General features: G+C 43.6%; 9 protein-coding genes across 13 annotated transcripts; 7 read left to right on the top strand and 2 right to left on the bottom strand.

Moving 5' to 3' along the window:
- Window positions 1–89: 89 nt before the first annotated feature.
- BCIN_08g01890 (hypothetical protein) lies at window positions 90–2,974 on the bottom strand. Its single transcript, XM_024694440.1, has 2 exons — window positions 2,231–2,974; window positions 90–2,165 (listed from the first exon to the last, which is right to left on the bottom strand). The coding sequence occupies exons 1-2, from the start codon at window positions 2,609–2,611 to the stop codon at window positions 1,362–1,364; spliced, it is 1,185 nt and encodes a 394-aa protein (XP_024550229.1). The 5' UTR covers window positions 2,612–2,974; the 3' UTR covers window positions 90–1,361.
- Window positions 2,975–3,632: 658 nt separating this feature from the next.
- Bcprx5 lies at window positions 3,633–5,289 on the top strand. The gene is made up of 2 exons (XM_001553397.2): window positions 3,633–4,273; window positions 4,384–5,289. The coding sequence occupies exons 1-2, from the start codon at window positions 3,928–3,930 to the stop codon at window positions 4,797–4,799; spliced, it is 762 nt and encodes a 253-aa protein (XP_001553447.1). The 5' UTR covers window positions 3,633–3,927; the 3' UTR covers window positions 4,800–5,289.
- A 182-nt stretch (window positions 5,290–5,471) lies between these two features.
- Window positions 5,472–8,358, top strand: Bcaqp4. The gene is made up of 2 exons (XM_001553399.2): window positions 5,472–7,222; window positions 7,277–8,358. The coding sequence occupies exons 1-2, from the start codon at window positions 5,906–5,908 to the stop codon at window positions 8,132–8,134; spliced, it is 2,175 nt and encodes a 724-aa protein (XP_001553449.2). The 5' UTR covers window positions 5,472–5,905; the 3' UTR covers window positions 8,135–8,358.
- Window positions 8,359–8,969: 611 nt separating this feature from the next.
- Window positions 8,970–12,000, top strand: BCIN_08g01860 (hypothetical protein). The gene has a single exon (XM_001553400.2). It carries the CDS (start codon window positions 9,445–9,447, stop codon window positions 11,659–11,661), a length of 2,217 nt encoding a protein of 738 aa, XP_001553450.1. The 5' UTR covers window positions 8,970–9,444; the 3' UTR covers window positions 11,662–12,000.
- Window positions 12,001–13,372: 1,372 nt separating this feature from the next.
- On the top strand, window positions 13,373–14,668 carry BCIN_08g01850 (hypothetical protein). The gene has a single exon (XM_001553402.2). The coding sequence runs from the start codon at window positions 13,606–13,608 to the stop codon at window positions 14,446–14,448; it is 843 nt and encodes a 280-aa protein (XP_001553452.1). The 5' UTR covers window positions 13,373–13,605; the 3' UTR covers window positions 14,449–14,668.
- A 287-nt stretch (window positions 14,669–14,955) lies between these two features.
- On the top strand, window positions 14,956–17,666 carry BCIN_08g01840 (hypothetical protein). Its single transcript, XM_024694439.1, has 5 exons — window positions 14,956–15,206; window positions 15,264–15,288; window positions 15,349–15,431; window positions 15,494–16,765; window positions 16,812–17,666. The coding sequence occupies exons 1-5, from the start codon at window positions 15,157–15,159 to the stop codon at window positions 17,383–17,385; spliced, it is 2,004 nt and encodes a 667-aa protein (XP_024550228.1). The 5' UTR covers window positions 14,956–15,156; the 3' UTR covers window positions 17,386–17,666.
- Window positions 17,667–17,684: 18 nt separating this feature from the next.
- Window positions 17,685–19,967, top strand: BCIN_08g01830 (hypothetical protein). The gene is made up of 7 exons (XM_024694438.1): window positions 17,685–18,249; window positions 18,297–18,720; window positions 18,772–18,923; window positions 18,979–19,042; window positions 19,096–19,282; window positions 19,335–19,401; window positions 19,453–19,967. The coding sequence occupies exons 1-7, from the start codon at window positions 18,054–18,056 to the stop codon at window positions 19,815–19,817; spliced, it is 1,455 nt and encodes a 484-aa protein (XP_024550227.1). The 5' UTR covers window positions 17,685–18,053; the 3' UTR covers window positions 19,818–19,967.
- Window positions 19,968–20,239: 272 nt separating this feature from the next.
- BCIN_08g01820 (hypothetical protein) lies at window positions 20,240–22,577 on the top strand. 5 transcript variants are annotated; one of them, XM_024694434.1, is made up of 3 exons: window positions 20,240–21,627; window positions 21,699–21,903; window positions 21,958–22,577. In XM_024694434.1, the coding sequence occupies exons 1-2, from the start codon at window positions 20,414–20,416 to the stop codon at window positions 21,739–21,741; spliced, it is 1,257 nt and encodes a 418-aa protein (XP_024550224.1). In that variant the 5' UTR covers window positions 20,240–20,413; the 3' UTR covers window positions 21,742–21,903; window positions 21,958–22,577. The 5 variants fall into 4 exon arrangements, with proteins under 5 accessions (XP_024550224.1, XP_024550222.1, XP_024550225.1 ...); XM_024694433.1 differs by having other exon boundaries at window positions 20,240–21,903; XM_024694435.1 differs by having other exon boundaries at window positions 21,699–22,577.
- Window positions 22,578–23,028: 451 nt separating this feature from the next.
- Window positions 23,029–26,732, bottom strand: BCIN_08g01810 (hypothetical protein). Its single transcript, XM_024694432.1, has 3 exons — window positions 25,890–26,732; window positions 23,817–25,835; window positions 23,029–23,744 (listed from the first exon to the last, which is right to left on the bottom strand). The coding sequence occupies exons 1-3, from the start codon at window positions 26,475–26,477 to the stop codon at window positions 23,664–23,666; spliced, it is 2,688 nt and encodes an 895-aa protein (XP_024550221.1). The 5' UTR covers window positions 26,478–26,732; the 3' UTR covers window positions 23,029–23,663.
- Window positions 26,733–27,239: the final 507 nt, after the last annotated feature.

The following is a 27,239-nucleotide window of genomic DNA, read 5'->3' as shown; positions in this document are numbered from 1 at the left end:
ATGAATCTGCATTTATAATCAACTAGTGATTTATAATTGTTCAAACTGAAATAGCAGATTAAAGAATTAAATCTTGAATGATATGCTGTTGATCTTTAGTTCATCTTAGAAAGGAATCGAAGTCAATTTGGTATGCCACAATTAAGATGAGCCGCATGAGAGGTTCTGAATATTACAATCTTTGTCGAGTAAACCCTGTCTTGATATTATATACATGCACCAGAGAAAGGCCAACTAGATCACATCCCACTATGAAATTTGCCTATACAATCATCTTTGTACTATTTACTTAATCCTTGAAGCTCCCATAAGAGAGGGAAGTTTCCTACGACCTTTTCCCACATTTCTCATCCGTCAAAACTTAGGGATTTGCTAGATATATTTCAAGCTCAGTTCTTTCACGATTCTCATATAGCTCCAGCACTCAGCCTTCTGAATTACAATGAATAAAAAAAAGCAAGGATTATTTTTACTTCAGATCATCTATACAGCCTCCCATTTTCGCAAGTAGCTATCGCCAACTTCCCTATTTCTCTAGTGCCATTCACATCCCCAAACATAACTCTCACATCTTTCAACAACCTTGATCTCTCTGATGCGCCTAGAGATGTCCCATTGGGAGGTAGCGTTATGTATGGATTATTCCTTGTTGCCAAACTACTAATATTCAAATCAATGTCCGGGACTTTGGCGAGGAAATATCTGATGATGGGGTTCACCAGAGAAGCTAAAATGAGAACCGTAGATGTGGCTAATAGAGCTATCATCCAAACGATTTGGCATTGGATCACTTCAATACTTCTGCTATGGACGACATTGGTCGAGGAGGAGTTGACCCGGACAACGTTCTCGTCACTCAAGTTTGCACCTGGCATGAAAGCAGTTGCTGTAGTCATACCACCGGAAATCGCATGCAATCCATTCATACAAGTCCAGTAAGTGTTCATTAGTTGACCAAGACGTTCTGCATAGAAATCGTTGGTTACAGTCGATTTGTCATTACGCACTCCATTGATGCCCATGGAAGATGACAGAGGATTGTCCGGGTTTAGAAGGTAGCCTTGAACGACAGTAGTGTCGGATGCTCCGTAGTCATTTATTGAGTTGACGAAATTGGCAGAGAACAGCCACCAGTTGTTGTTCCCTCCATATGGGTTGGGAAACGGCTTCATCTTAGTTTCGAGAAGCGAGTAAGCGGCAGGCGGATTTGAGAGTCTGGAGCGGCGTATTTTGGTGATCGTACAGGTTGATGATGAGCGACATGTAACGACTACTTCAACGTATGTAGATGTGATGGTGCAGTTGGAACCAGCGGTGGGTCCCCATGAAAGATAAGTGAACGTTCGTAAGAGAAGTCGGATCTAGATTGACTCTCTCAGTATTATTGTCAAAGGACCAAATTGAAGCGCCGCTCCCCGTTGCCCCGATTGGATCGACGCCATTAGGTAAAGGCCGAGAAGTCCTCGGTAAGGAACATTGTCGTCCGGTCCTTTGTTGACAAAGCGCGCTACATTATCAGGTGTCCTCTGGGATGAGTCGTATAGCACTGGACATTTAAGGTATAGGTATGTTGATTCTAAGTTCATAGTGTACGTTGAGTCGGCAAATGAGGAATCTAGACCAGAAATTGGTACTCCTACCAGTGATGAATATATGCTGTTGGTAGAGTTGACTGAAAACCATCCTTTGCTGTCAGGCGTTGAGCCATTTTCATACCTCTCGATATAAGGAATCTTGACATTACCCCATATATCAGAAGGACTAGATTTGGTGGTTGGCGGACCCATGACGGATGACATGAATATTGCGTTCACGATAGAAAACCACGATATAATTGGGAGAAACTGCAGGAAAGGCATACTGCCAGTTGAAATCATATAATATGATTGCGTCGAATCGAGAAGCATTTTCTTACTTATGGTCAGTTGCCCGAAAGAAGCTTGGCCGCCGATTGGTGACAATGCCCAAATGACTATCAACGGTATCCCAACGAAGCTGAAAATACGTAACTTCAACTGCGAGATGACGGTGCTGGCCAGTGAAGTGCTACCTGCAAGCACGTCGAGTACACCAATATCCTCTCCTTTTTCCAAGCGCCAGATTAATATTGCATGGGTGGCACGAGCGATGACAGAAGCAAAGAGAATGGGAAATACAGTTGGACCCTAAAGCCATGATTAGTAAATTATTCAAGGTCCGAAGCGACACATTGGTCACTGGGTTCTGTTACATATTTAGCCGCTTCGAGAAGAGCCGCTGTCTCGCGCGGGAACTTGGCGATAGGAACTTGATCCTCGTGGTAAATTCTAAGTCCAAAGAGAAGAAACAACGTAGACAAGGCTAAGAATATTACATCTAATAATGAATCAAATATAGTAGCTAGCGAGGAAGAAGTTGCAGCTTGAGGACCCGTTGGCCATTTAGGTAGGTCCAAGGGAGTTGGTGCTAAAAAGGCTCTGGATGATATTTCAAAAACAGGCGCTTGATGATGTGCCGCTGTTAGTGATCTTGATGATGCAACGAGTTCCGCACGTACATTATTGTTGCCATTATGATTTAGGCAGCCAGACACATAAGCACTACCCGGTGGATGTGGCATATTTTCATCCATATGATCGTGATCTCAAAATTGCGAAGCGTCTGTCCTTTTGATCTTTTTTAGAGATAAAAGAAGGAAGTAAAATTGAAGATTCCAGGCGTGAGAACTGTTACCTATTTGAGGGTTTCGCCAGCCTCTATATAACCACTGTTTCTGACCATTACAAAAATGGTAATTGTCCTACTTATATGTATAGCAAAGCTAATCCCGAGGAGGGGGCGGCTACTCACATACTTATTTTCTGTTGCTAAACCTCACACGCTGTTAAGCCACCTTATATGGGTTCACCTGTTCATTCACGTTCCACTGCATATCAGCTCAAAGTCTCCCACGATTTACACAGCCTGGCCATACATAAACAACAGTCCATACATCGAAAGATATTTTGACAAGAGTAAACTTTGAAACCAAGAAATTCCATAAGTCTGAATCACTGTTGTGGTACTGAGGTACGAACTGCCACAAATGGCAGTGAAGGATTTCTGGACACTGGACACCAATCAAGAACCCATTTCTATTCTGACATGTGATGTAGTGGTCATATTTTTGAGTATCATTGCATCATGCAGCTATGGTATGATATCATGAAGCTGCCTCGAACTCTAGGGATGAGGGGGGCACGCTCGTGCCACATTCTCCCAGCTAATCAGTATCATACTACTCGTAACTTCAAATCCATTCTCTGATATTGACGGTGTCATCATCACACCTTCTGTAGTCTCCGCTCTCTGTTCCAAACTTTACAGGCAGAGCACACGCTCTAGGTTTGTTGTTGAGAATGATTATTCTATGGATTGGAAAGAAATCGCTTTTCATACAATGGTCTTAATTAGGACTTAAGCGATCTCTCTCGAGTCTGACAAAACCCCTTTCGTCGAAACCCTTGCTATATGTAGGTTTGTGACTAGTCAAGCATAATGAATCGAAACGAGTAAGAATAAACAGTCAACTAATTGAGTGAGTAATGCTTGAAAAGTAATTTCTAGTATTTCTAAACCTCGGATGAACGAAGTCAGCATGAACAAGTTTGAATGAACGAAAAGAGATGAGTGTCTCACGTGACATCATAGCAGCGCAAACACGCCCAGGTCTGAGCGGACTTGAGACAATTTGGAGTTTCATGCAAGCCTGAGAGCTTGTACGAAGGAGTTCTTTGCACTTGTCTGTAGTTGGTTGAGATGTATGTATGGATGTATATCTACTTCATTTAACTCTTGATTTGTAGTTTCCAATTCAGTTTGCATCATTTTTGTACCACCACGATAGTGTCATTTGCCACTATATGACACCCAACCACAACCTCATCTTCACCTTCATCAATTTAAACCATGTTCAGCAAACTCACCACCAAGATTGCGCTTCGAAAAGCAGGTCTCCCAACAAGTACTCTTTCCAATTTTTCAATCACAAACCTCGATAATGGCGACCAGAAATCCATCAATCCTAAGTCTGGAAACAGCAATGCCACATGGGGAGAAACCTTCTCAAATATGACCTCAGATGTCAATGTCCCAAAGAGTTGGAAATCATGGGGAAATCCTCCACCGCCGATAGTAGAAGTTGCCCCTGCACCGATAGTGGGAGCGAAGGCGCCAAACACGGGGAAATTGATATTGCCCATGGGGGATGGGAAGGCTTGCGTGCTTGTCTTTCTGAGATGCTGTGGATGTGCTTGTAAGTTTTTTGATTAGTCGTATTGTGATTTCATGAGCCGTGTTACCCGTTCTGGAATACTTAAATTCAGAGAATCAGGCTGGTCTGAAGGCTAACCTTTTCCCATTCAGTTGCAGAGAAGACCTTCATCGAACTCCGTCGCTTAGCCAATAAGCATCAGAATCTAAATTTCATCGCCATATCTCACAACTCCAAGGAAGCAACGGATAAATGGGTGCAGCAAGTTGGGGGAGCATGGTCAGTTCAAGTAGTCGTCGATGAAGATCGGGAAATCTATGCCAATTGGGGATTGGGAGTGAGCACTACGTGGCATTTGCTGAACCCATGGACCGAGATTGCACGGCAGAAACTGGGGAAACAGGAGGGGAATTGGGGAAGAGAGGTTGATCCGAGTGGTAATCGATGGGTGGTGGGTGGAAGCTGGGCTACAGATGAGATGGGAACTATAAAATGGGGTGGTGCGAGTAAGAGTGCTGACGAGATACCCGATTTGGTAGAGGCGTGCAAGAGTGTGGGTGTTTCGTGAAAACTTGGAGGATATCCATGATATTGATGTAAGCCATGGAATTTTGATCGTGGAGTTATGGGGCGCAATTAATGTCGAGGAAATTCGGCGACTCGGTTGGGATGACTAGAAGACCTCCATCGGGCGGGAATACGAGGAAATATAGTGATGATCTCACAGATTGCGAGTAATGAGATATTGCATTTGTCCTTGGATTGGATCGAGAATGTGCTATTTGATGCAGGTCCAACGTTTCACAGCATGCACAATCTGCATTTAGGTCACCAACAAGTCGCTAGCCAATCGGTTGCTTGCCAGTTCGGACAGTTCGGAGACAAAGGACTTGTCTGTAGAAGACGGCGTCAGACATATCGTTTCGGGTGGGGGGGGCAATGAGAGCTAGAAGAGTACTCCCGTCTCTACAATAGATGGAAACGAGATGGTACTCTCATCACTAATAAAATGACGTTGAGATCTGAAAATTTCTTTCGGATGCTTCTTGAATCCTTGAGCCCTAACTTCGTACAAAAGTTCCGAATTCCCGATCAAATCTCTAAGAAAGATAACATCCTAGCACGTGATTCGACAATCTCTGTCTAATCCCCTGACAACACCATTCCGTATATGGCCTAGATCGTTTTGATTTTGATGAACTGACGAAATAAGAGCTCCACATACCACCTCACAACACCAGTATTCCTTGAATCTCCCGATATTTCGTTCATAAACGTTCCATAAATACTCGGAAAAGTGGAATTTCACATGGAATAATATTGCTCGCGATGATGCTTGACCCCTTTCTCACTGCACTCGCGGCCCTTTCGTTCTACAAAGTTGTGGATCTATGGCGGATCCTCGCTGAGGCGTCAGGAAAGCTTGGTGAAAAGTTTAAATGCCGGTCCAGAGTCTTGCCCGCGGTGCAAGATTGCAGTATCATATGGTTCGTATAATCTCTACATCTGCATTCTTCTGATTACCTCTTTTTTTCTGCTCTTTTGCAGTCATCAGTAATGTTATTGTTATAATATTCTGTTTTGTTTGCGATTCACGGCATTAGTTACGTGCCACAGCACAATTATTTGCTACGTCGAAATTTCACTGGTAGTGAGCTTGATTGGTCATAGACCATGGCGGACGAAGAAATTAAGCCCACGAGCAGCATTGAGGCTGGTGGAGGACAAAACAATGAACATGAGCATGGAATGACTAGTCTGCCAAATCTACCTAGTACGAGAGAGGAAACGCCTCGTGAGTTGAGTCCTGTAGCTGGATCCAGTCGAGCACAATCTACAGGAGAACAAGGGGTCAAACCTCTGAAAAGGTTTGATACACTACCAACACGGCGGAGTCAACTTTCACCAGATACCCGAAGACGCGGACGAACTCTGACTGGCCAGGTGCCTCAAGACAATGATCTATCTTCAAGGAGACAAGTTTTTAGGAGAGGGACCTCAGTCCTTTCTGGAGAAAGCGGAGATAGAATGCGTTCCATTCCTGAACGAGGACCCGTTCCTCCTACCACGGAGAGAGAATCTCGTCCTAGTGGCGTCTCCGACCGCACTCAAGCTTCAGGTCTTCGCCCACGCAGGAGCACGACAAGTCGTCAACGAGGACCCTCCATCCGAAGAAGACCAACTGTTGCATTAGAAGCTGTAACCTCAGGAGCCGATGTTGGAGGCGGAGATAACTTTACGTTGGCTGGACCTGCACCAATCGAAACCTCGGCGCAGAACCAGCCTTACGTTGATCCAGGATACGCCCATCTAAACCCTGCTTATGTTCAACCCGAGAACGTAAGGCCAGTATGGGGTTTGGCCAAGCCTTTACCCCGTGTGGTACGTCCAGGTATGATTCCGTCACGTACGGAAATCAACATGGCACAACAACAGCAACAGCAACAGCAACAGCAGCCTCAGAATCAGGCGGATGTAGATTTAGAACAAGGTAGGATCGAACCAACCCTCAAACTGTCCAGAATCTCAACCGCACTTCAAAATGCTAGACAACAACGTGAAAATAACCTCATGGAAGCACATGGGTTGGTTTCGCCGACAAATTTACAAACTACGGCATCACGGCAGGAGCCATTGACCGCCCCGTCACAGGTCATTGAAGAAGAGGATTTAGCCGATAAACCCACAAATACAGATACGACATCTCCAGAACGTCCTCCAACACGCCCTCCCCTCTCTTTCGATGGTCGTCCCTCGCAGACCTCACAAAACTCACAAAATGAGCCTTTCCCTGCTCTTTCCGACCATGATGACCAAGAGTCCGTGGCAACCGAAGTTGCAGGCCCGGATGACCTAGATGGAGAATGGATTGGCCAAGAGATACCGTTGGTAGCGTATGATCCCAATTACGATGACGAAATCCACAATCTTCATACGCACTGGTCCGTTATACGATTACGATTTCGAGAACCCCTTGCGGAGTTATTGGCCGTGAGTCCTCTTTCATTGAAAAGTAAACTCTTCCCCCTGCTGACAAGTTTATAGGTCACTTGCCAACTTACACTCGGATTTTGTGCCGATCTAGTGGTGGTAACATCAGGCAAGAATGCATCACCTGCAGGGAATGAAGCTACTACCGATTGGGCTTGGGGTCTAGCATCAATGCTTGGTATCTACATTGCTGGTGGTATTTCCGGAGCTCATCTTAACCCGGCCATTTCCATAATGCTCTGGATATATCGAGGTTTCCCTCTTCGTAAAGTGCCAATGTATGTTCTTGCACAGATACTAGGAGCGTTTATCGCAGCATTGATCTCATTCGGTCTCTATCAAACCAACATTGTCGAATATGGAGGGACCGACCTGAAAACCAGCGATACTATGGGAGCTTTTATTACATACCCCAGATATCCCTGGATCAACGCTAGTACATCATTCTTCACCGAATTTGTCGGAACCGCAATTCTAGCAGTCGCAGTCCTAGCACTAGGAGACGACATGAACGCACCTCCAGGAGCTGGTATGTCAGCCTTTATATTGGGACTCGTGATTACCGTTCTCAGTATGGCTTTTGGTTACAATACTGGCGCTGCCTTAAACCCCTCTCGAGATCTTGGTCCAAGACTTGCGCTCGCAGCACTTGGCTATGGAAAAGATCTCTTCACTGATGTATATTGGATATGGGGAAATTGGTGTGCGCCGATTCTGGGTGCTATTTTCGGAGCGTTCTTATATGATGCTGCAATCTTTGCAGGTGGTGAAAGTCCTGTTAATTATCCACGGAAGAGGATAAAGAGGGCCGGTCACAAGTGGAGAAAGAAGTGGGGTGTTAGGCTGAGGAAGATGAAGCCCGCGAAGAAGGGTGAGGATGAGGCATATCGAAGGTGGAAAGAGAGTCAGTAATTTTTAGATGGCAATAGAGAGGAATCTTGTATGAAGTTGATAGTGCAGTGGAGTTTGAGAGCTACTAATATTTAGTTGTAAGTTGTTGATGGGTATATATAGGTATAGTCTGAGAAGAAAGTTTGAAAGGGATAAATTAGAGAATATCATAACATAGCGTAGCAACGATACCATTTCCCCCATCCTGGAAAAGAGAGGAAAAATAATTAAACTTCTAGAATTCAGTGAATGATCCCCGCGAAAATTACTTTTGCAGTTTAGAACAAACAGACCTACGTCGTAATCAGTCTATCTTTTCCCTTCCAGCAACCATCCACTTGTCGCAAATAAACACTATGTTTCATTTCAACAATCGATCAACACACCAATGAAAATCAAATCAGTGACGATCACACACTAGCATATATCACAGAGTCGCACATCGGAGAAATCTAATTTGAGCTTCAGATTTTCCTGGAGGTGGAGCATATCTTCAGAGATTCACCTTGTTTTTTCACTTTCATCTGTTGCATTGGTACAAAGTAGCGTGAGTTGCTTCTCACATATATTGTGCCAAGCCTGTCACAAGTTCTGGCATCGCATGTCATAGGCTTGGTTTTTTAGCAGATCTTAAGGTACAGTATCCACATATTCGCGGCAGTTTCGTGACCCTGAAAATTAGAGGGGCGCCAGGGGGCTTGCGAGTTGCGATTGCGTGGCTCGCTTAGCGCCAGGACACAAAGAGACAACCTAGAATTTGGAGGGTGCTAGCCTGGAAGGACCTAGAACTCTAGTTGGATGTAAATGGTTCTCTGGGAACGGAATCTTGCATGTGCAGGTCCTGATAGACTTTATTGGGTGATGTCTATCATAATTATCTAGTTATTGATGACGTAAATCTTGGATGCGCAATATTTACTCGTTGCTCATACCGCAGATTTGATATCGCTACCTAGATACTCATCCTAATTTGATTATGTAGGAGCAGATTAGGCAATGACGAAAAGACGGGCTTATAGCGCTTATTACTTCAGCGAGCAATCTGTCTGTCTTGTGTGGTCTGTATATCGTACAAGTAGTACGACCACAAATGCTCCACTCTCCGACATTGGTGGATCCGGTGCTTTGTTCCTCACAAAACGTACGGGGTCGACTTTTCCAACCTTATGCTGTGAATTAAAAGAAACCAACCTTGGGGTTTATAGAATGGTGGCCTTCCAATCCCAATTTTAATGTCTTCGTTTTTACATCAGATTGCATAACATTCTCACACTTTTCTAATTATTTTTGTTGTGTTTTTGTAGAGAGATTTGGAGGAAAGATTTGAGAAAATGGTGGTTCAAAGATTGAGGACCTTGGTGTTGTTTGGGTTTATCTTGTTGTTTTGTTACACATGGAAATTCTTCCTGCCGAGGAATTCAAACAATGTGGTTTATGGAGGGGAGATGGTGATACCACCGGATGTTTGGGAACAAGTTAAGAAAAACAACGAGATTTTGCACGATGATGAGGTTGAGGCTGAGAGCGAACGGGTGACCACGACTTCGACGACAAGTACGGTTGAGGAAGTGAAGACAACGTCGAAACCTGAAGTTGTGGTAGTGACGGATTCACAAACGGTATCGACGCCTTCACCAACACCAGCGTTTACGCAACATGAAGTAGTCGAGCTATCCAAACCCCAGCCGGCTCAAAATGAGGCCACGGAATCAAGACAACATTTTTCCTCGGAGCAGACACAGGCTCCAAAAGCAGAAAGTAATGAACAGCATAGTACTTCATCTCAAGAGCACCAGCCGCAACAGCAGCAAGAATTCAATCCAATGATCAAAGATAATTTCCCATTAGCAATGAACGCTCGCTCCGCCGCCGACCTACCTCCCATTCCCCCATGGAACAAACCTCCGACTCCTCACGTAAAAGAGAAAACGCCCCTCTTCATTGCTTTCACCAGAAACTGGCCATTACTCCAGCAAACTGTCGTCTCTTGGATAACATCAGGTTGGCCTGCCGAAGATATATATGTCGTTGAAAACACCGGTACGATGAGATCTAACGAATTTGGTCGCCTTTCCCTCCAAAATCCCTTTTTCCTAAATCATACTCGACTTCATATGTTAGGTGTAAATGTCATAGTTACACCTACCCTTTACACATTCGCCCAATTGCAGAATTTCTTCCTCTGGACGGCTATCGAGAAGGACCTCGAGACTTATTTCTGGAGTCACATGGATATCGTTCCTATCACTTTCGAAGATGACGTCTCTGCATCCGATAACTACTCCGGGCATAAAACTATCTATCACCATGCTGTCGAAGTTCTTAAATCAGCTCAATCACCTGGCCCGGACCCGAATTCCTCGGATCGAAGTAGGCCATGGGCGATGAGATTCTTTGCCTTTGATTACTTAACCTTGGTAAACAGAGCGGCTTTTGAATCGATCGGCGGATTCGATACTACTATTCCTTTCTATCATACTGATTGTGATATGTACGATCGATTGGCTATGGCTGGATATGAGATGAATGAGCCACGCCATCTAATGACAACAGTTGGGAATGATTTTGACGGATTGGATCGAGCTGGACGTGGATACATTTATGATGTTGCGAACAGCATTGACGATTTGATCGTTCTATACCGGAAAAAGAATACTGTAGAAGCTAGTTTTACGGATCAGACCAGACCGGAAGATATTGAGGCCGCACGCAAGCATAACGAGGAACAGCTGAGGATGGAAAAAGAAGCTCAAGAGCAAGAAGAGGCCCTGAGAAAGGCTGAAGAAAACAAAAAACAGGCTGCGATTGATGACGAGAATGCCCAAGCGCATGCAAAGGCGATGCAAGAACAGGTGAAAGCCCAGGCGATGAGAGAGCAAGCTACGCTTGATAATAAGGCAGAAGAGATCAAGAAACAGGAAGAAGAAAAGGCCCAGAATGAAGGTCATATTATGGATCATCCAAAAACTAACACCTATGCCAGTTCAGGCTATGAAAGTAGTAATGCTGAGTTGAAGGAATCGTCAGATAAACAGCAAGAATTGCGACAAGAAAAGGAAAGAGAGGAGAAAGAATCCAGTTCTTCAACTACCTACTCAAATGTAGGCGAGTACAGAAAGCGAGATCTGGAAGGTTCATCAGCAAATCCTCAAACAAAATCATTAGAGGATCTTCATCATGACGCTGCCTCAAAGTCAGCCTCGGAAAATCCAACCGCATCTTCTTCATCCACATCTTCAGACTCAGAATGGATCACCGACGAGCCCGGTTCCTCAGCCTATTACCAGCTGCTGCAAGTTGCCAACGACATGGTAGGAGCTAAGTACTCCCAAGGCGGCGATGGTCGAAATACATGGCAACATCAGCAATCAGGAGGTCAAGGTGAACCTTACTATCGCAATGCAGATGGCTTTGAGAAGGCCGTTCAAATGACTATCACCTTAGGAAGAGGAGTATATCTCGAGAAATGGGGAACGCTGGAGTGTGGGTTGATTAGAAGTGGAGTTACGATGGATGATGAGTGGAAGCCTCGCGAGTGGAATAGATAGTGAGGGGGATGTAAATTGTTGGGTCTTTTTTTGTAGACTGTTCGGAAATCAATTGGTTATTTCTTGGAGTGATACCTTGGAAGGAGTTTTGGTGTTTAATAGGATTTCTGCGAACGGTAATTACCAGGGAAAATTACAAAAATTTCCGACTTTGTGTTTGAAATTTTGGATACAGGCTGTACACCGGTTGTGTTGTACAATGTTATGGCGTTTGGATTCGGATATATATAGTGTAGAGAGTTTCAGATTCTGAGTAGAATAGATCAGGTATATGGAGCAAATACAATAAAAGCAAACCATGATGTATTTTCGAATGCTCCTGATCTGTGAACTTGGCCACCAAAAATTAGGGAGTAGGCAATGTCATCAACCGACGCCTTTCACTCTCCATGCTAGGAGGACTCGTCCATAACGAAGATTCATGATCAACAATAAGGACAAAGGCCTCAGAAACTATAGTTTGGACGAACAGCTTTATTTTGATCATTGCCCTACCTTCAGAACGCCAAGTTCCACGCCCCTCCATTATTTCAATGTATCCGCTGTACAATCAACACGGAGCACCCCAACAATCGGCTTTCCATATTTATATTTAGGAACAACTTGCGCTATCAAAGCCGGCCAAAGATCTGCGATGGAACAAAATGACAAATAGCAACCCCAATGCTGAAAGTCCGCCTTCGGATTGCTGATGCCAGTCTTACGCAAAGTAGATAGCTGTATAGCAGATGTTGAGGAGGCTACCCACAAGATGTTAAGCCTTTGCAATCCATTCCCGGCAACTTCATTGATGGAACTCTCTACGAAAAACAAGCCTGTAGATCATGAAAAGGCTGCTTCGGAAATTGAAACTTTTGCAGAGATTCGATAAACTGGCGCCGGTGCTTAGGATTATCGACAGTGGCAAAGAATACCTCAAAAGACCACCAGCTTCTCAAAAATTGCTACAGTATTCATTATGTCGCTGTTCGATATCAAATTCGAACCAGAGGATGCAATCGGGAAGATAGAGTGTTGGGAGTTCCTTTTCTTGACTATAACAGGAGATCCTTTTAAATAGACAATAGAAACGCCCACTAGTCTTCGGTTGTCAACAGCAGACATATTTGTATGTCGATAGGCAATACATACATGTATATATATATGTATCCTCAACCAATCGTCTTTTCGTTTGTATGCAGACTACATATATTCAACGGGCACCTCGTTTTAACTATGTTCCTCTGGTCACCTAAACTTCATCTCTCTTTAGTAGCCAACGATACGGGACCTCGTGTGGTGTTTGTTGACATCTTCACCGTTCACATAAAAATTGCTGCACCATCAGCTAAACTGATAGATAGTAGCAGTGCACACGAATGCACTGTGTCTCCTTGTTTTGATAAACAAACCTGCTTGTAGATTTCCGAGACTGGACTGGGTACAAAGTCTAGGAGCATTCTCTCCATCCAAAATCTGAAATGCTTGCAAGGAATCAACCATCAGGAGTCCTTGATGAATTCGAAAAAGGAGCCTTTGTTAACTGTAGATAGATGGATCATTTAATGGTGATCAATTGATTGTGCAAATCGAAAATCATTCTTCTGGATATAATAAGTTAGCTTTATCTTCAATTATTGTACAGGAATAGGAAAAGTACGCAGCCAATGATAAGAAAAGTGGCAGCCGAACTCACCGCCTTCCCTCACATGTGGCAGAATCTTTCTCTTTTGCTTGAAGCGCAGATTGAACTCCGTCTCATAGATGTGATGCCCTCAGCTCGATGCAAGTCACCAAAACCAAATATTTAGGTGGGTATTTAGGTAGGTATATTCCAGTTCTCTCTTTTTTTTATCTTCTCTTCATGTTTCTGCTAGCTATCAGTGAAAATACGACGTCCACCGACCATCAGACTCCACACGTTAACGCAACTTCAATCGTTACACATAACATTATACATTAACAATGTCCGGCGCAAGTGTTCGAGAATCGGCACGCAAATGCGAGATAGGACAGACCTCAGCTCTTGCGCCTTCCCATCTTCAGGCCAATCTTATTGTTCTGCCTTCGCGCTATGCTTGCGACTTTGAGCGATTCTGCAAGAGAAATCCAGTACCATGCCCTCTAATCGCCAAATCTGCCACAGTAGGATCTTATAGTGCTCTCGAATCATGGATAGGGGGAGTGGCAGATGTAGATCTGGCTGCAAACATAGATATCCGAACCGACATTCCAAAATACATGGTCTACGAGAATGGCGAGCTGTTGGGCGACCATGTTGATGATATAAAAGCGCACTGGACAGAAGATCATGTAGCGTTCTTAATCGGGTGTTCTTACAGTTTTGAAGGTGCTCTCATTAGCGGTGGATTGATGCCACTACACATCAGACACCATAGAAATGTGCCGATGTACAGGACCAACATACCGTTGTGTCCTGCTGGAGTTTTTGACCGGGGTACATACGTGGTGTCTATGAGGCCATACAGAAAGGATGTCATCGATAAAGTTAGAGAAATCACAAGACCATTTATAGCCACTCACGGGGAGCCAATTGCTTGGGGATGGAATGCCGTCGAGAAATTGGGAATTCGGGACATTACTAAACCAGATTGGGGAGATGCTTCTGTCAATGATAATGGGAGCCCGCTGAGTTTAGACGACGAAATGGTTCCGGTGTTTTGGGGATGTGGTGTTACCCCGCAGCACGCTGTTGTCAGCGCTGGCTTGGAGGGAACCGTCATGGGTCATGCACCGGGCCATATGCTAGTATTAGACTGCAGAGACGGCGATCTTATTAAGAATTGAGTCGATATAGAGGTTTGTCAGACTAGAAATGCATCCTCGTAAGACTCTTAAATGGCTCAATATAAATTTCAGTCGAACAATGCTCAGGGCTAAAACACCTAGTAACATTCTTTAATGGTTCCAATTTTCACTTCACAAACCAACTACTTGGCCTTGTTCTACTTCCAGGAGTCGAAGATCGATAGCCAAATAGAACTCCTAGTTTGTGTTTCGGTACTCATCTTTACAGCTAGTGACAGTTTGGATTACGAATGGCATCGAAATTGTTCAAAGTGAAGTCTGAAGAATATGTAAATCGAGTAAAAGCATTGTGAATCTTTCAATTAAGAATAATGTCTACCTGGTTCTCTTATGGTTGACTATGTTAGACGGTTGGATGGCAGAGTGAGCTGCTTATCACAAAACGGGGTAAACATATTAAACGTTAGCTCGGGCTTAGACGGACGTATCTGAGCTCAAGCTGAGTAGAACCAGGCTAATCCTCACACATCATCACCACCTTCACCTGGATATGAATACGATAACGCGTTAAATCTATATATACAATTTTGATACATTTATGTCGGTTTCCCACAAAATCTAACACGTTTTATCTTTTTGAGTTCAGTGATATCGGATCTTTGTGATTACCCTAGTCTACACGCTTGTGCTGCATCGACACCTCAGCCCTGCGAGAAGACACAAGCTGTCGCAGTATATATCTCCGCAATGAGTCATTCAGGAGGTAAATTGCCTGGACAAAAAGCGTCAAAAGTTTCGTAGGTTTAATTGGCGATTTGGTCACACAAACGGAAGTACTAATGTCTATTTTACAGATGTGAGAGATGCCGATATAGGCGGGTAAGTAATTTCAGTGGATATCTCCTCACGAAGGCGTGTGTGTTTGACGATACAAGTTAGATCAAGTGTGATCGTACGCAGCCATGCCCTGCATGTCGGAAAGGAAATCATGATTGTGTTTATCCTCAATCGGAAAAATCGAGGTATGCTTACATGCATGTCATTGACTAAAATGCCTCTTGCTCATTTCCTTACTCGAGTCTAGGCCTGTGCCAAAAGGTTACGTACAAGCACTCGAAGGTCAAATAGCTTCTCTGGAACTATTTATTACCAAACTTATTGCCGCAGATGCTTCCAAGCGAGACGAAATGTTAGCTGATTTCAGTGCTTCCACGAATCATCTAAGTCTACAGCCGAAACAGTCTTCTACTTACCCAGAACCCAGCCCACCGGAAACCCAGAGAATTCCTGTACGATCAAGGGCTGGTCACCTCAGGAAACTCAAAGATGGTAATTCAGCCGAATTTTATGGCGCAACTAGCTTTTTCCAGATTAGTCCGTCAGAGGATCTAGATGATGCTTCTCCATCTACCATACTACCGCAGCTTGAAGTCAAGCAGTCATTTACAACCCAAATCCTCAATACAACTGGAGATTCGGTGGAAGAGCATTTGGTCTTTTCTCCTCGGAGTGATATCTGCAAATGTCTCATGAGGATATTCTTTCAAAACCAATACCAATATCACATGTGCTTGTACAGGGAATATTTTCTTAGAGACTTCGACGCTGGTACGGGGCCATACTACTCAGATCTTCTCATGTATGCCGTCTGTTCGATGGGTGCTCTCGCTAGTGAGAGTACAACGCAGAGAGAACTATCCGATATATTTTCCAATCGTGCTCAAGAAATCCTATATGGAACTGCACTTGAATCTCCCAACCTTACAACTTTACAAGCTCTTTTGCTTCTTGGTCACCGGGAAATTGGACATGGAAAGACTTCCAAGGGATGGCTATTTTCAGGCATGGCTTTTCGAATTGCTCATGAGATGGGATTGCATCTCGATCCTACCAATTGGAAAGGTTTTAACGATTCCTGGATCGACAGAGAAATCTTACGGAGAGCTTATTGGGCTGCTTTTATAGCGGATAAGCAGCTGAGTCTCTATTTTGGAAGACCACCCGCGCTTTACCCTGCAGAATCAGATGTTCATGACACTGTGCGGATACCTTATCCGCCAGAATGGAAATCTCTTCTCAACAAATACATAATGGAGGGCACTTCTGAGACTGCATATGAGGATGGTCTTGCATTAGTCGCTTCATGGGTTCATCAAATCGAGCTTTGCAAAATCTTACATCTTATGATTACGAAAGTATTCGAAAATAGAAATGTTAATACCGATTCAACGATTTTGGAGACCTCAATTAGAGAAGTGGATGTGGCCCTGACAAAATGGCTAAAGAACTTGCCAGCGAAACTTCACTGGACAAGATGGACTGCAGGCAATGTGCCTCGTTTTGTACTCCATCTACAGTAAGCTTAGACGTCTGTGATTTTGAGATTTACTAACACTATTAAGCATGCAGTATCATACAGCAATGATACTTCTTCACCGCCCACCAAGAGCTGCTTTTAAAGAACCAGGAATTGGAGAAACCGAGGATATGCAGATATGCTACGAGTCATTGGATATCATCATGAAACTTCTTCGGATGCACTCCAATGACCTTCAAAATTACCCTTATAGTCATCTTCCCATCACATTTGTTCATACCCTCGCATCAGCCGCGAGTATATTATTGATGAAAAGGTCTATCGAAGGATCTTCTTGGAAAGAACCTACAATCTCAAGACCCTTGGATCAAATATTAGAAGCTATCGACGGTGTATCGTTGACGTGGACATGCGCAAAACAAGTCCGAGATGCGATTACAGCCGCTATAAGAGAGCCATCGACAGAGGATCTTCAAAAGACCTCTCCGGGGAATTTTGATCTCATGATGGGCCTTCTTGATTCTGGAGCTGATACCACCGTTTCTTCCGACAATGTTGACTGGGATAGTCTTGCTATGAACGATATCAATTTCGACCTCTTAATGGGCAGCGATCTTGATTATTCAACATGGCCCGCTGGATTAGGCCCGCATATGTGAATATGCTTTATCTCAACATTCGAGTCATTACATGAGTATCTTGTTTTTGGTACTACGTAGTCTCAAGGACCTCAAATTTATTTGAATTCGGCTACTGTCTATGAAAACCCACTTGATTCATTTGGGATTCATATGTAAAACCCGATCAACGTATCGAAAGTCAATGTATGGGCTTTAATGAGCATTAGAATTAGTGTCTCCATGTATTAACATTAATCAGTTATCTTCCCGACAAGATAAACATCATTTATGGGGTTGGTAAAATGTGGGACCGCATGGCATAGCGGAGTTCCTCCACCGTCGGGTGCATTATCGGTCACGCGAAGTAACTCTGAATCCTTGCATACGTGCCACTAGCTGAACGGTTATGTTTACGAAGATTAACTATTGTTCGCACGGATGGGTACAGATAAGTACAGATAGCAGGATGATCTTGCACAAATCCTCTTGATAGGTGTCTTATCGGGACAACCCCGCGCGCGGGACTGCAAGGCCGTAAACAGGGTAGCATCATATTTCCCTGGCGATTTTCGACACTATGTTTATATATATAATAATAAGGGTGTTGACTAAATTTATGATGCCATCGATATACGTCAATATCGACTGTTCCTTGTGCTTCAGTTGATCTAAACACTTTTTGCGACACCCAACACAAATCAGTCAGGATGGAACAACCCCATAGTGAGAAGATGGAGTCACTTCACGAGAAGCCCGGGGCTCTAGGCCACACAGATGAATCAGATATCGACGTCTACATTGATCCAGCAAAAGAAGTCAAACTACTCGCAAAACTTGATCTTGCCTTCACTCCAGTGATAATGTTGGTATATTTGTCATGTTTCCTAGATCGTTCCAACATAGGTAAGCATGCTTTGTTATGGAAATGATTAGGAACTTACTATTATTAGGCAATGTGAAAGTGGCCGGTATGTTGACAGACATCGGTGCTACGGACCAGCAGTTTTCTACCGCTGTATCGATCTTCTACGCAACTTATGTAACCTTCGAGACACCAGCAGCGGTATTGATGAAGAAGATCACTCCTCGCGTGATTTTATCTACACTTTGCGCCGTGTGGTCACTCACTACAATTTTTACCGGATTTGTTCAAAATATTGGAGGTCTCTATGCCACAAGATTGATTCTTGGATGCTGTGAAGCAGGCTTATTTCCCTGTCTAAATTTGTATTTGACGATGGTGTATCGTCGAGAAGAGCAGGCTAAGCGAGTTGGATATTTGTTCAGCTGCGCTGCTTTATCCGGTGCCTTTGGAGGTCTTTTAGCTTACGGAATTCTCCAAATGGATGGCGTATCAGGAGTTGCGGGCTGGAGGTTTGTTCTGATTTCATGAAAGACTGAGTTGAGAGGAGCTAACAGTTTCAGATGGGTATATATTATCGAGGGGCTGTTCAGTGTCGTAGTCGCTATAGTCGTTTGGTTCGGTCTTCCGACAGACCCTGGCAATGCATGGTTTTTAAACGCAGAAGAAAGGGAGATGATGAGACTGAGGGCTATACAGAGGCAGAAGTATATGGGTATGCAACCGGTTCTCGTCACATTTACGAATTTTCAGCTCATCTTTATGCGCAGGGTCCGAAAAGTTCTCATGGGAAGAATTCCGAATCGAGCTCAAAGACCCCAAGCTTTATATCAGGTACGAATAGAAGTCCTAAGTCTAACTGAACTTTAGGCTAACCAGAATTCCAGTGCTGCGATACAATTTATGCAAGACTGCTTGCTGTATGGGTTTAGCACATTCTTGCCCTCCATTCTAAAAGCAATGAACTACAATACACTTCAAGCAAATTATCTTACTATACCAGTGTATATGTGGGGTGCGATTAGTTTCTTGTTCTTGGCTTGGGCATCGGACAAGATTAGTATGCGTGGACCTGTAAGCCAATCTCAGATTCTTGAATTGAAGCGAAGATTAACTAAGATTCTAGATTTTATTTTTCGCCAACATCTTCGGAATAATTGGGTATATTTTGCTGCTCACAGTGAAGCATGAAGGTAGGTTAAACTTCTCAGAACATTTATCAGCAGAAAACTAAATACTATTAGGAGTAAAATTCTTCGCGACCTTCCTCTGTGCTATCGCCGTCTATACAGGTCCTGGACTTAACATAACCTGGCTAAATGTCAACGTAGCACCGCACTATAGACGCGCAACAGCAATTGGTGTTCAGCAATCTATTGCCAACACGGCTGGAATTGTAGCAGGCCAAATATATCGAACCTCTCCTTATGTTCTTGGAAATAGTTTCTCTTTGGGAGCATTATGTCTTGCGCAAGTACTAATTGTAGTAAAGGTTTGGTATGTGAAGAGTCAGAATAGAATGAAGGAGAAGATTGGCAAGGGAGAGATTGAGGATAACAGGAAAGTAAAGACTGGGGATGGAGAGTTGGACTTTGAGTACCATATTTAGAGTTTGGGGGAGGAAATAATGAGCAGGGCTCTTTGATATGTTTAGCCTATTACCAATGTTTGTCTAATTGATGAGGTATTATTTAGTGCAATCGAATAAACTCCATAACAGGACATGTTTCACTTAGCTACCTGAGATTTTAAGGAGACAACGCCTTGACTTGAATATAGTGAATCAGGAAGCTAAAAGTAAATACGAGGGGGGAAAAGACGTATATTAAGCAAAGGGACACGCTCTTTAAACATTAAAATAACTATCTCTTCGATAATTTACAAATCACTGATTCATTTTCGGAATTTTCCCAGATCTTGAACCAAGCAATCAATAAATTTGACCAAAATAAGCCAAAAATGGTCTTTATGGGTCGTTTACCACCCAGTTGCAATTGATCAAACTGTAGCAGGTAAGCTATTCCGTATCAAGACTAGTTTCTAAAATTAGCCTCATCTCGAACCATGAATCCGCTCTGGCTTCAAATTCGCACCCTGCCCTGCACCAAATCCAAAAACTTCTCCCACATCTTCAGATATCGATCCAACTTCAACTTCAACTTACCTATGCCATCAGCGTTTCACACATTCAAGCTCGTTCCAGCAATGGCGCAAAACGCTTCATCCCGACAATCGCTATCATCCGCGCCGCATCCCGCTCCCATCCTACCTCCATCCACCCCAGCAAATTCGCGTCCATCGCCCAATATTTCAACCCCAGCTTCAACACAACCACAAACTCAAACTCCCACCATGACAACTCCAAGCAGTGAATCGCGCATGCATCCTCCTAGCATCCCACGAAGTTTGATGACTCCAGCTAGAGAATTAAGAGAAAGTTCCGTCGCGAGTAGTATTGGGGGTGGAAGTGCGACGCGCAAACCCAGGCAGAATTTAGATGAGCGCGATCAAATTCAAGCATTGAAAGCTTGCATTGCTCAAAAACACAATTTCAAAGAAGGAACAAAGAGTCAATTTTGGAATGGAGTTAACGCACAATTTCACGAGTCTACTAATAAAGTTCTGGCGCAAATGAGCGCGACTGTCGCAAGATTGGTAGAAGCTCGTAGGAGACAAGTATGCGATTGGGAAAATGGCGTTATCCCTGATAAGCCAGGTGGAGAATTGAACACATTATTGGATGAATGGATTGAGTTTCTAAAGGTGGAAGATTCGGACGCGGAGGCCGAGAGACAGCGACAGGTTGATGCTAGGAGAAGGGTAGAAGAATCAAGGAAAGAAGCCAGGAAACAAGTAATCGCGCAGGAAAGCTCAATGCAAAGCCAAAGCCCAGGTGTGCGAATCGTCGCGGGTCCTGCCCCTCCACAGCCAGTCGCAGATATGGGACAAAATCAATCTCAACATCCTCCTCCTGGTCAAGAAATGGTATACCAATCAGCCCCAAATGGAGAATTTGGCGATGCAAACGGATTTCGTCCTCACAAAAGAAGAAGAACCACGAATAACGAACCCCACCCACCACCTCAAGTTCACCAAGAACCAATGGTTCCCTACGCCCCAGAATATCGAATCCCGCCTCCTCATCCCCAATCTCCACCTCGACGCGTCGTAGTAGAAGGTCAATTGAGCAAAGAAGACTGGCGCGATATAATGGGCAACGATTCAAGACTGCGGGCGTTAGAAAGCAAAGTCGACAAAATTGAATTTATCGTCTCACAAAATAACAAATTGCTGTTGCAATTATTGGCAAACAAGTCAGAAGACAAGGACAAAGAGAGAGAACGAGACAAGAGGAATGACTCTGAGGATCATGATAGGGTACCCGTTCATTTAGATGCGGAATTCGAGAGGGACTATTTGTGAGGCTACCCACCATGCTCTTCGATGCGCAATTAGAAAAGGACATTTGCTGAGATTTTTTTTACAAAAGAACGGGACGCTATTCAAAGACTCCTTTACCGATAAATGATTAATTAAGCTTTTGCTTGGTTTTTCGTCTGGATTCCATGGGTACAACATAATTCCTTGGTGCGTTGGACTATAGTTTGCATAAACCAAATTCCTGGTTCTTCGTCCTCTTTTAGACGAGATCGCAAAATGCATCGTCGACCCATTTCCCGACTACTTGGGAATCTGTAAGTCAAATCTTATCTTTTCGCTTGATGTATACGAAACTGATGCTGTGACAGCAGTACCTAAAGTTTCAACGTCTCAAGGAGGCCTTCCACGCGGTCGGATTTCCATGCTTCCTACGTGCTATTATCATCTTTGATTATTTTCTCCCTTGTTCTTTTCACTCAATCTCCATTATCTTGCTTGATGCTGCAGTACTAGCAAATTTCTACTTCCGCCATGACTAGAGCAAAATGGCACCAAACACTACAGTGTCTACTCGTCTACTTGGGAAGCGAGCTTGTATTCACGGATGGGACCGCTTGGTCAACTTGTCATTTGTATTTGTATTATTAAGTATCCAAGGTACTATTTTCTTTTACTTGATCGCAATTTCGAAATCGAAAGCATATTTTTTATCCATTGGTACTTTGATACTTCCTCGTTCTGGATAACGCGGGGGTATTGCTGGGGAAAGGTGGTGGAGAGCAGCGGATGAGAAATGAATTGCCTGTTGGGCATGATTGATGATGGATGGAACATACAGATATGCATGCATATACCTATCTACGTAGTCTGAAACTTCACGCAACAGAGAGCGAGAATTGAAATGAAAGAAAATCTGAGATATTTCTAACTTCAACCCATTTCTAATAGAACAATTATATTGTCTGCCTAAAGATTACACATATACTCATCCGTGCTCTATTTGGAGCGTCCCCTCTGTCCCTTTCCCTGTACATTTCCCTTATATTTCGCCTCACGTTCTCAAGAGGATTTTCTCTCTCCATTACTTTCTTTAAAATAAGGAAAGAAAAATCTTATGATACACTTAATATACAATATCATGTATATCACATTTACATACCTACACCTCTGTTTCTATATCTTTATATTCCAATACCTCTACTCACATTGCTGACACATCTCCCCTATAAATCATCTCATCTCTACACATCATTCCCAAATATCCTTCCATACCTTCCATATATCAAGCAATATAACGAATTTCAAAAACTTCATTCGCAGTATTACTTGAGTATACTAGAGTTACAACGTACAATGTATTGTACTCATTCATTCGTTAATTAACTTATTTAGTTATTTGTTTATTTGTTTATTTTTTTCCTTGTTTTCTTCTTCTTTTATGTATTCTTTTATATTTTGATTTCTAGTCTGATGAATGTTAAGTAGAACTGGATGGATGAGATGGAGTTGATAAGCTAGGCTGAGATGAGATGGAACAGACGAGAAGTAGATAGATGATACGGAATAGTCGACTCGGGGTTTCAGTAAAGCAAGAATAAGATGATTGGGATATGAGTAAGATGGACGAATGGATGGGGAGACGAACAGATACAGAAGCCATCACATCAACATCCGAACAAAGTTTCCAAGTCAGAAAACACAAATCAATGATCAGAAAAAAGTAAAAAGTGGCAGAAGAATTATTATTTCTATATCGCCATCTAGGATATACCCACGTATACATACGTAGTTTCATTAAATAAAAAAAACATATGCCATGCTGTATTCATGCGCCATGAAAATAAACCATACTCCAATGTGCTTTTCAACCTCGTCTAACCAAGTTCTACACACCGATGTTTCCCTGTCTTGCTCGTCTTAAAGAACGTGCGATTCCAGACAGAAGGCATCATGTCGCAACCGATATACCATTCACCAAATAGCAATTAATCCATAAAAAAGGTGAAGTGTCGTCTCCTCAAACCTCTAATCATATGTGTCTCGGAAACCTAATCCCCAGCATGAATGCCAACATCTAGATTGAGATTCTCGAGGAAAACTTCTTCATCATCTCTCCAGCCGCACCAAATAATCCATTGTTTTTTCTTTTCAATACCTATTGCAGACCTATTAGAAAATATTCTCCACGACCTTAATAAAGTAGAGATTCTTGCACAGGAAAACTTACACGTTGATTTCCGCAATCGATCTTGAGTATCATATCGGACCAAAAGTTCCACATCAATGCAACGAGGGAGGTGCTCGTGACGCACTTTTTAGACTCAGGAATAACCGATCGGGGATTACAGAATACAGATGCAAGTAGACAAATTACCAGTACCATCGTGGCTGTTTCAGCATATTTGGATACTGCGACGGTAGTAGCAAGGCCAAGTGCTGCTAGTGCTACGAGCGTTGAGACATTGCCGAGGGTGGTTGTTACCGGTGTAGTTACAGTTTCTGTGCCATTCTTGAAAAGCGTGGAGTTGTATCCGGAAGCGTGGAGGCTCAACCTTGGGCTTGATAGCTGTGCAGCCGAAGCATTCTGGGCCATTTGAACAATTGTTTCAACGCCATTGTAATCCAAGGAGCCATTGTTGACGTTGCTAGAAGAAGTAGACAAAGTCTTTGAAAGCTGTTTCGCAAGTAAGATGCTAGGAGAAGAAACAACGCCGACTTGGTCCGGTACAAGTAGAGTTCCAGAAACTACAGTAGATATTACCGTTGGCATGCTTTCTACTAAAACCTGGGATCTTAGACTTGACATTGTCGATCTTGCAGCTAGATGTGCAGATACACGGTCGATGCTGGCACTGGATGTCTTTTTGTCCGAGCTGTTCGTGGCAAAGTTTGCAAGGCGAGACGAGATACTATCGCCAGCAAGTCGTACAGTACTACTTAGAGAGGCATCAATGATCGTCGAGTTCTCTGATCTTGCAAAGCCGTCAGGGTTTTCGTGTGGTTTCGCAGCAACAAATACGGCTTCTGCGTGGTCGCTTTCCATCGCATTTTGTGATACTTCCGGTCTAGATCTAGCCAATGAAGAGAGCGTTGATTCAAAGCTCCATGGGGTTTCTTCGTGAATGGGCATACTACTAGAAACAAAGCTCCTGGGGGGGTTCGTAGCAATTACAAAGCCGTCGCCGCCATGCGAAACACCCGGGCTTGAAACTGGTTGTTCAGTGGTACCACCCGGAACATGTGACTTGCCGTTGTTGGATAGGAGAGCGCTCATAAGCTGGCGGCCATGATCGTCAATGCGCTGGCGTTCACGTTCCAAAAGTACTGAGTGTCTGTTGCATTGGCTGCGACAGCGGGCCTTCTTGGTACTGAATACCGTCTCATGGCCGCTATCACTTGATTCGGATCGTGGTGATTGTTCAATGCCCGAATCGACACCCGAGCCAGTAGCGCAATCATATGCATCATCTGGACCGGTGCTTACGAAGCCGTTTTCTGAGCCTTGTGATTGGTAAGAACTATCAGTTGGGGAGAAGCCGAATGTCGTAGAGAAGTCATTTAGGGTATTTGCACCACTGGTCTGGGTATTTGCGGTTGGTAATACCGATGAGATGTTGTGAGCTTGAGATCTCGCAATTGGCGCATGTACATAATAACTATCAATCTTCCCAGGATCTTCATTTGGTAAGCCCTGTGGATGAGCTTGTTGAGTATGAGTTGGCGAAAAGTTCGGTATATCGCTAAACGATTCGAAGAAATCTAGACCGGGTTGTGGTTGAGTTGGAGAGATGTATTGCGAGTTGACATCTGCAGAGCCGCATGGTTGTGTGTTGTGATAACTTAGTATTTGGCTAGTGTTATTCAATTGCTGAGGACTAAAAGATGAGGATTGATCGTATGTTGGGAAGTCGAATAACATATTATCATTCAGTGTGGAGAAGGTAGTATCGAAATCATAGAAATTTTCGTAATTAGTCATGCTAAAGTCGTGGTGTTGGGTATCGAAACCTGGGATAGACATTTCCGGGTTCCATTGGTTGAGGTCGTCCTCTGGAAAAAGCACAAAATCTTCAATTGAGAATGAATCAACAGGAGGACTGCTTTGTTCAGAGCCGTGTGTTGTTTCTCTAGATAATGAAGGTGTTGATGCAGCAGGACTTTGGTTTGACTGTGGAGGAGAAGGCCCGCTTGACGTAGACGCTCTGGGTGTGTTTGTGTGAGAAGCACGCCTATGAGATGGGTCACACTATAGTTCAATTAGCAAAAGTTCGACTGTCGAGTAAAATTGAGAGCCACGCACTCTGATCTTCTTTCGCTTGCACCCATCGCAAGCTTTGATGATTCTCATCAGATGTGCATGCTCTCTCTGTTCTTTTGTTTTAGTTCCACGGCCAGCGGAATTTGTAACATCGATACCATCCTTAGTCATGATTGAAAAGCCAGGTAGTCTGACTTCTGCAGACTTCTTGGTGGTATCCTTCTTCGTCTTTTTTGCAACTCGTGACCCCCTAGTGCGATTTGGCGGGGTGCTTATTGAGCTATAAGCAGAGTCGGCAAAGGTAGCTGAGGAGGCAGGGCTAGGAGTGAACATTGGAGGGCTCAATCCTGAAGATTGTGACTGGGAAGGACTTTGCCCAAAAGTCCATGGCATAACATCGTATCGACGAACTAGAGAACCGGTGTTGATATCGACGGTTGCATGGTTGTAGAAATCGATTGTCACGGTGGAAAGCTTATCTTGTTTACAAGCATCTCCAACAACGTAGGCATCGATCAATTCCTCAAGCTCTTTTGATCCAAGAGCAGGCTGGAATTGAAGAGGTGCACCCAAGAAGGGTTGAGTAATTGTGAAAGAGTGGAAAGTAGGCATTTGATTTCCTGTGGACATTGTTGATCAATTGACTACTTCGTACAGCCTTATCGATTAGTTGATTTGTAAGAGGTGTGGGCTGGTAATTGTGTTCGTTCCGGAGTGACTCTACTTGCCGTTGAACTCACAGAAGAGAATGGACGACGAGGAGTATTGGACGATTGGAATTGGAATCGATGAATCTCACGGGAAAGACGAAAAGTTTTGAAAGCCTTAGAGGAAAAAATTGTCTCTAATATGACTTTTTCGAGGTTCATCTCACTCAAAGTAATCAAAGCAGGTCGCAATGACTCCAATGACTCCCTGTCAGTCCGCTAAGCCTATTTTGTACCGGCGAGTCAATGTGGATCGTATAAGGTCAACATAATTGGTTCCCATCATGATTGACTAGCACAGCCTTTTCGGCCAACAGAATCAGGAAAAGCGCCGTCCTCCATTCCCCATGATTTTGTTCTCGTAACAATCAGACAGACAGGCAGAACTTTCTAATGGACAGATATGATTGATCAATTGCATTTATTCATCACTCCTCCGTCACTCATCCGTCACTCATCACAAGTTCCCCTACATGATATCGGAAATTTCGAGGGCGGGCATGCTAGCTAATATATATAGACCTCTCAAGAGTGGCGCACAAACGGATCTAGTTCCCTGCAGATCTAGAATATCGTTTTATCATTTGGTATTATACGGCAGATGACTCACATTCCGTGCGCCTTCTGCAAATGAAACTGCAATCCTTTGAAACTCTAGATCTCTTCTTGACGGTACGAGTGAGAG

Source organism: Botrytis cinerea, chromosome 8, assembly GCF_000143535.2.
Source record: "Botrytis cinerea B05.10 chromosome 8, complete sequence".
NCBI classification, from domain to species: domain Eukaryota; kingdom Fungi; phylum Ascomycota; class Leotiomycetes; order Helotiales; family Sclerotiniaceae; genus Botrytis; species Botrytis cinerea.
Note: the sequence above shows the minus strand (reverse complement) of the source record. Positions and strands in the feature narration are given on the sequence as shown.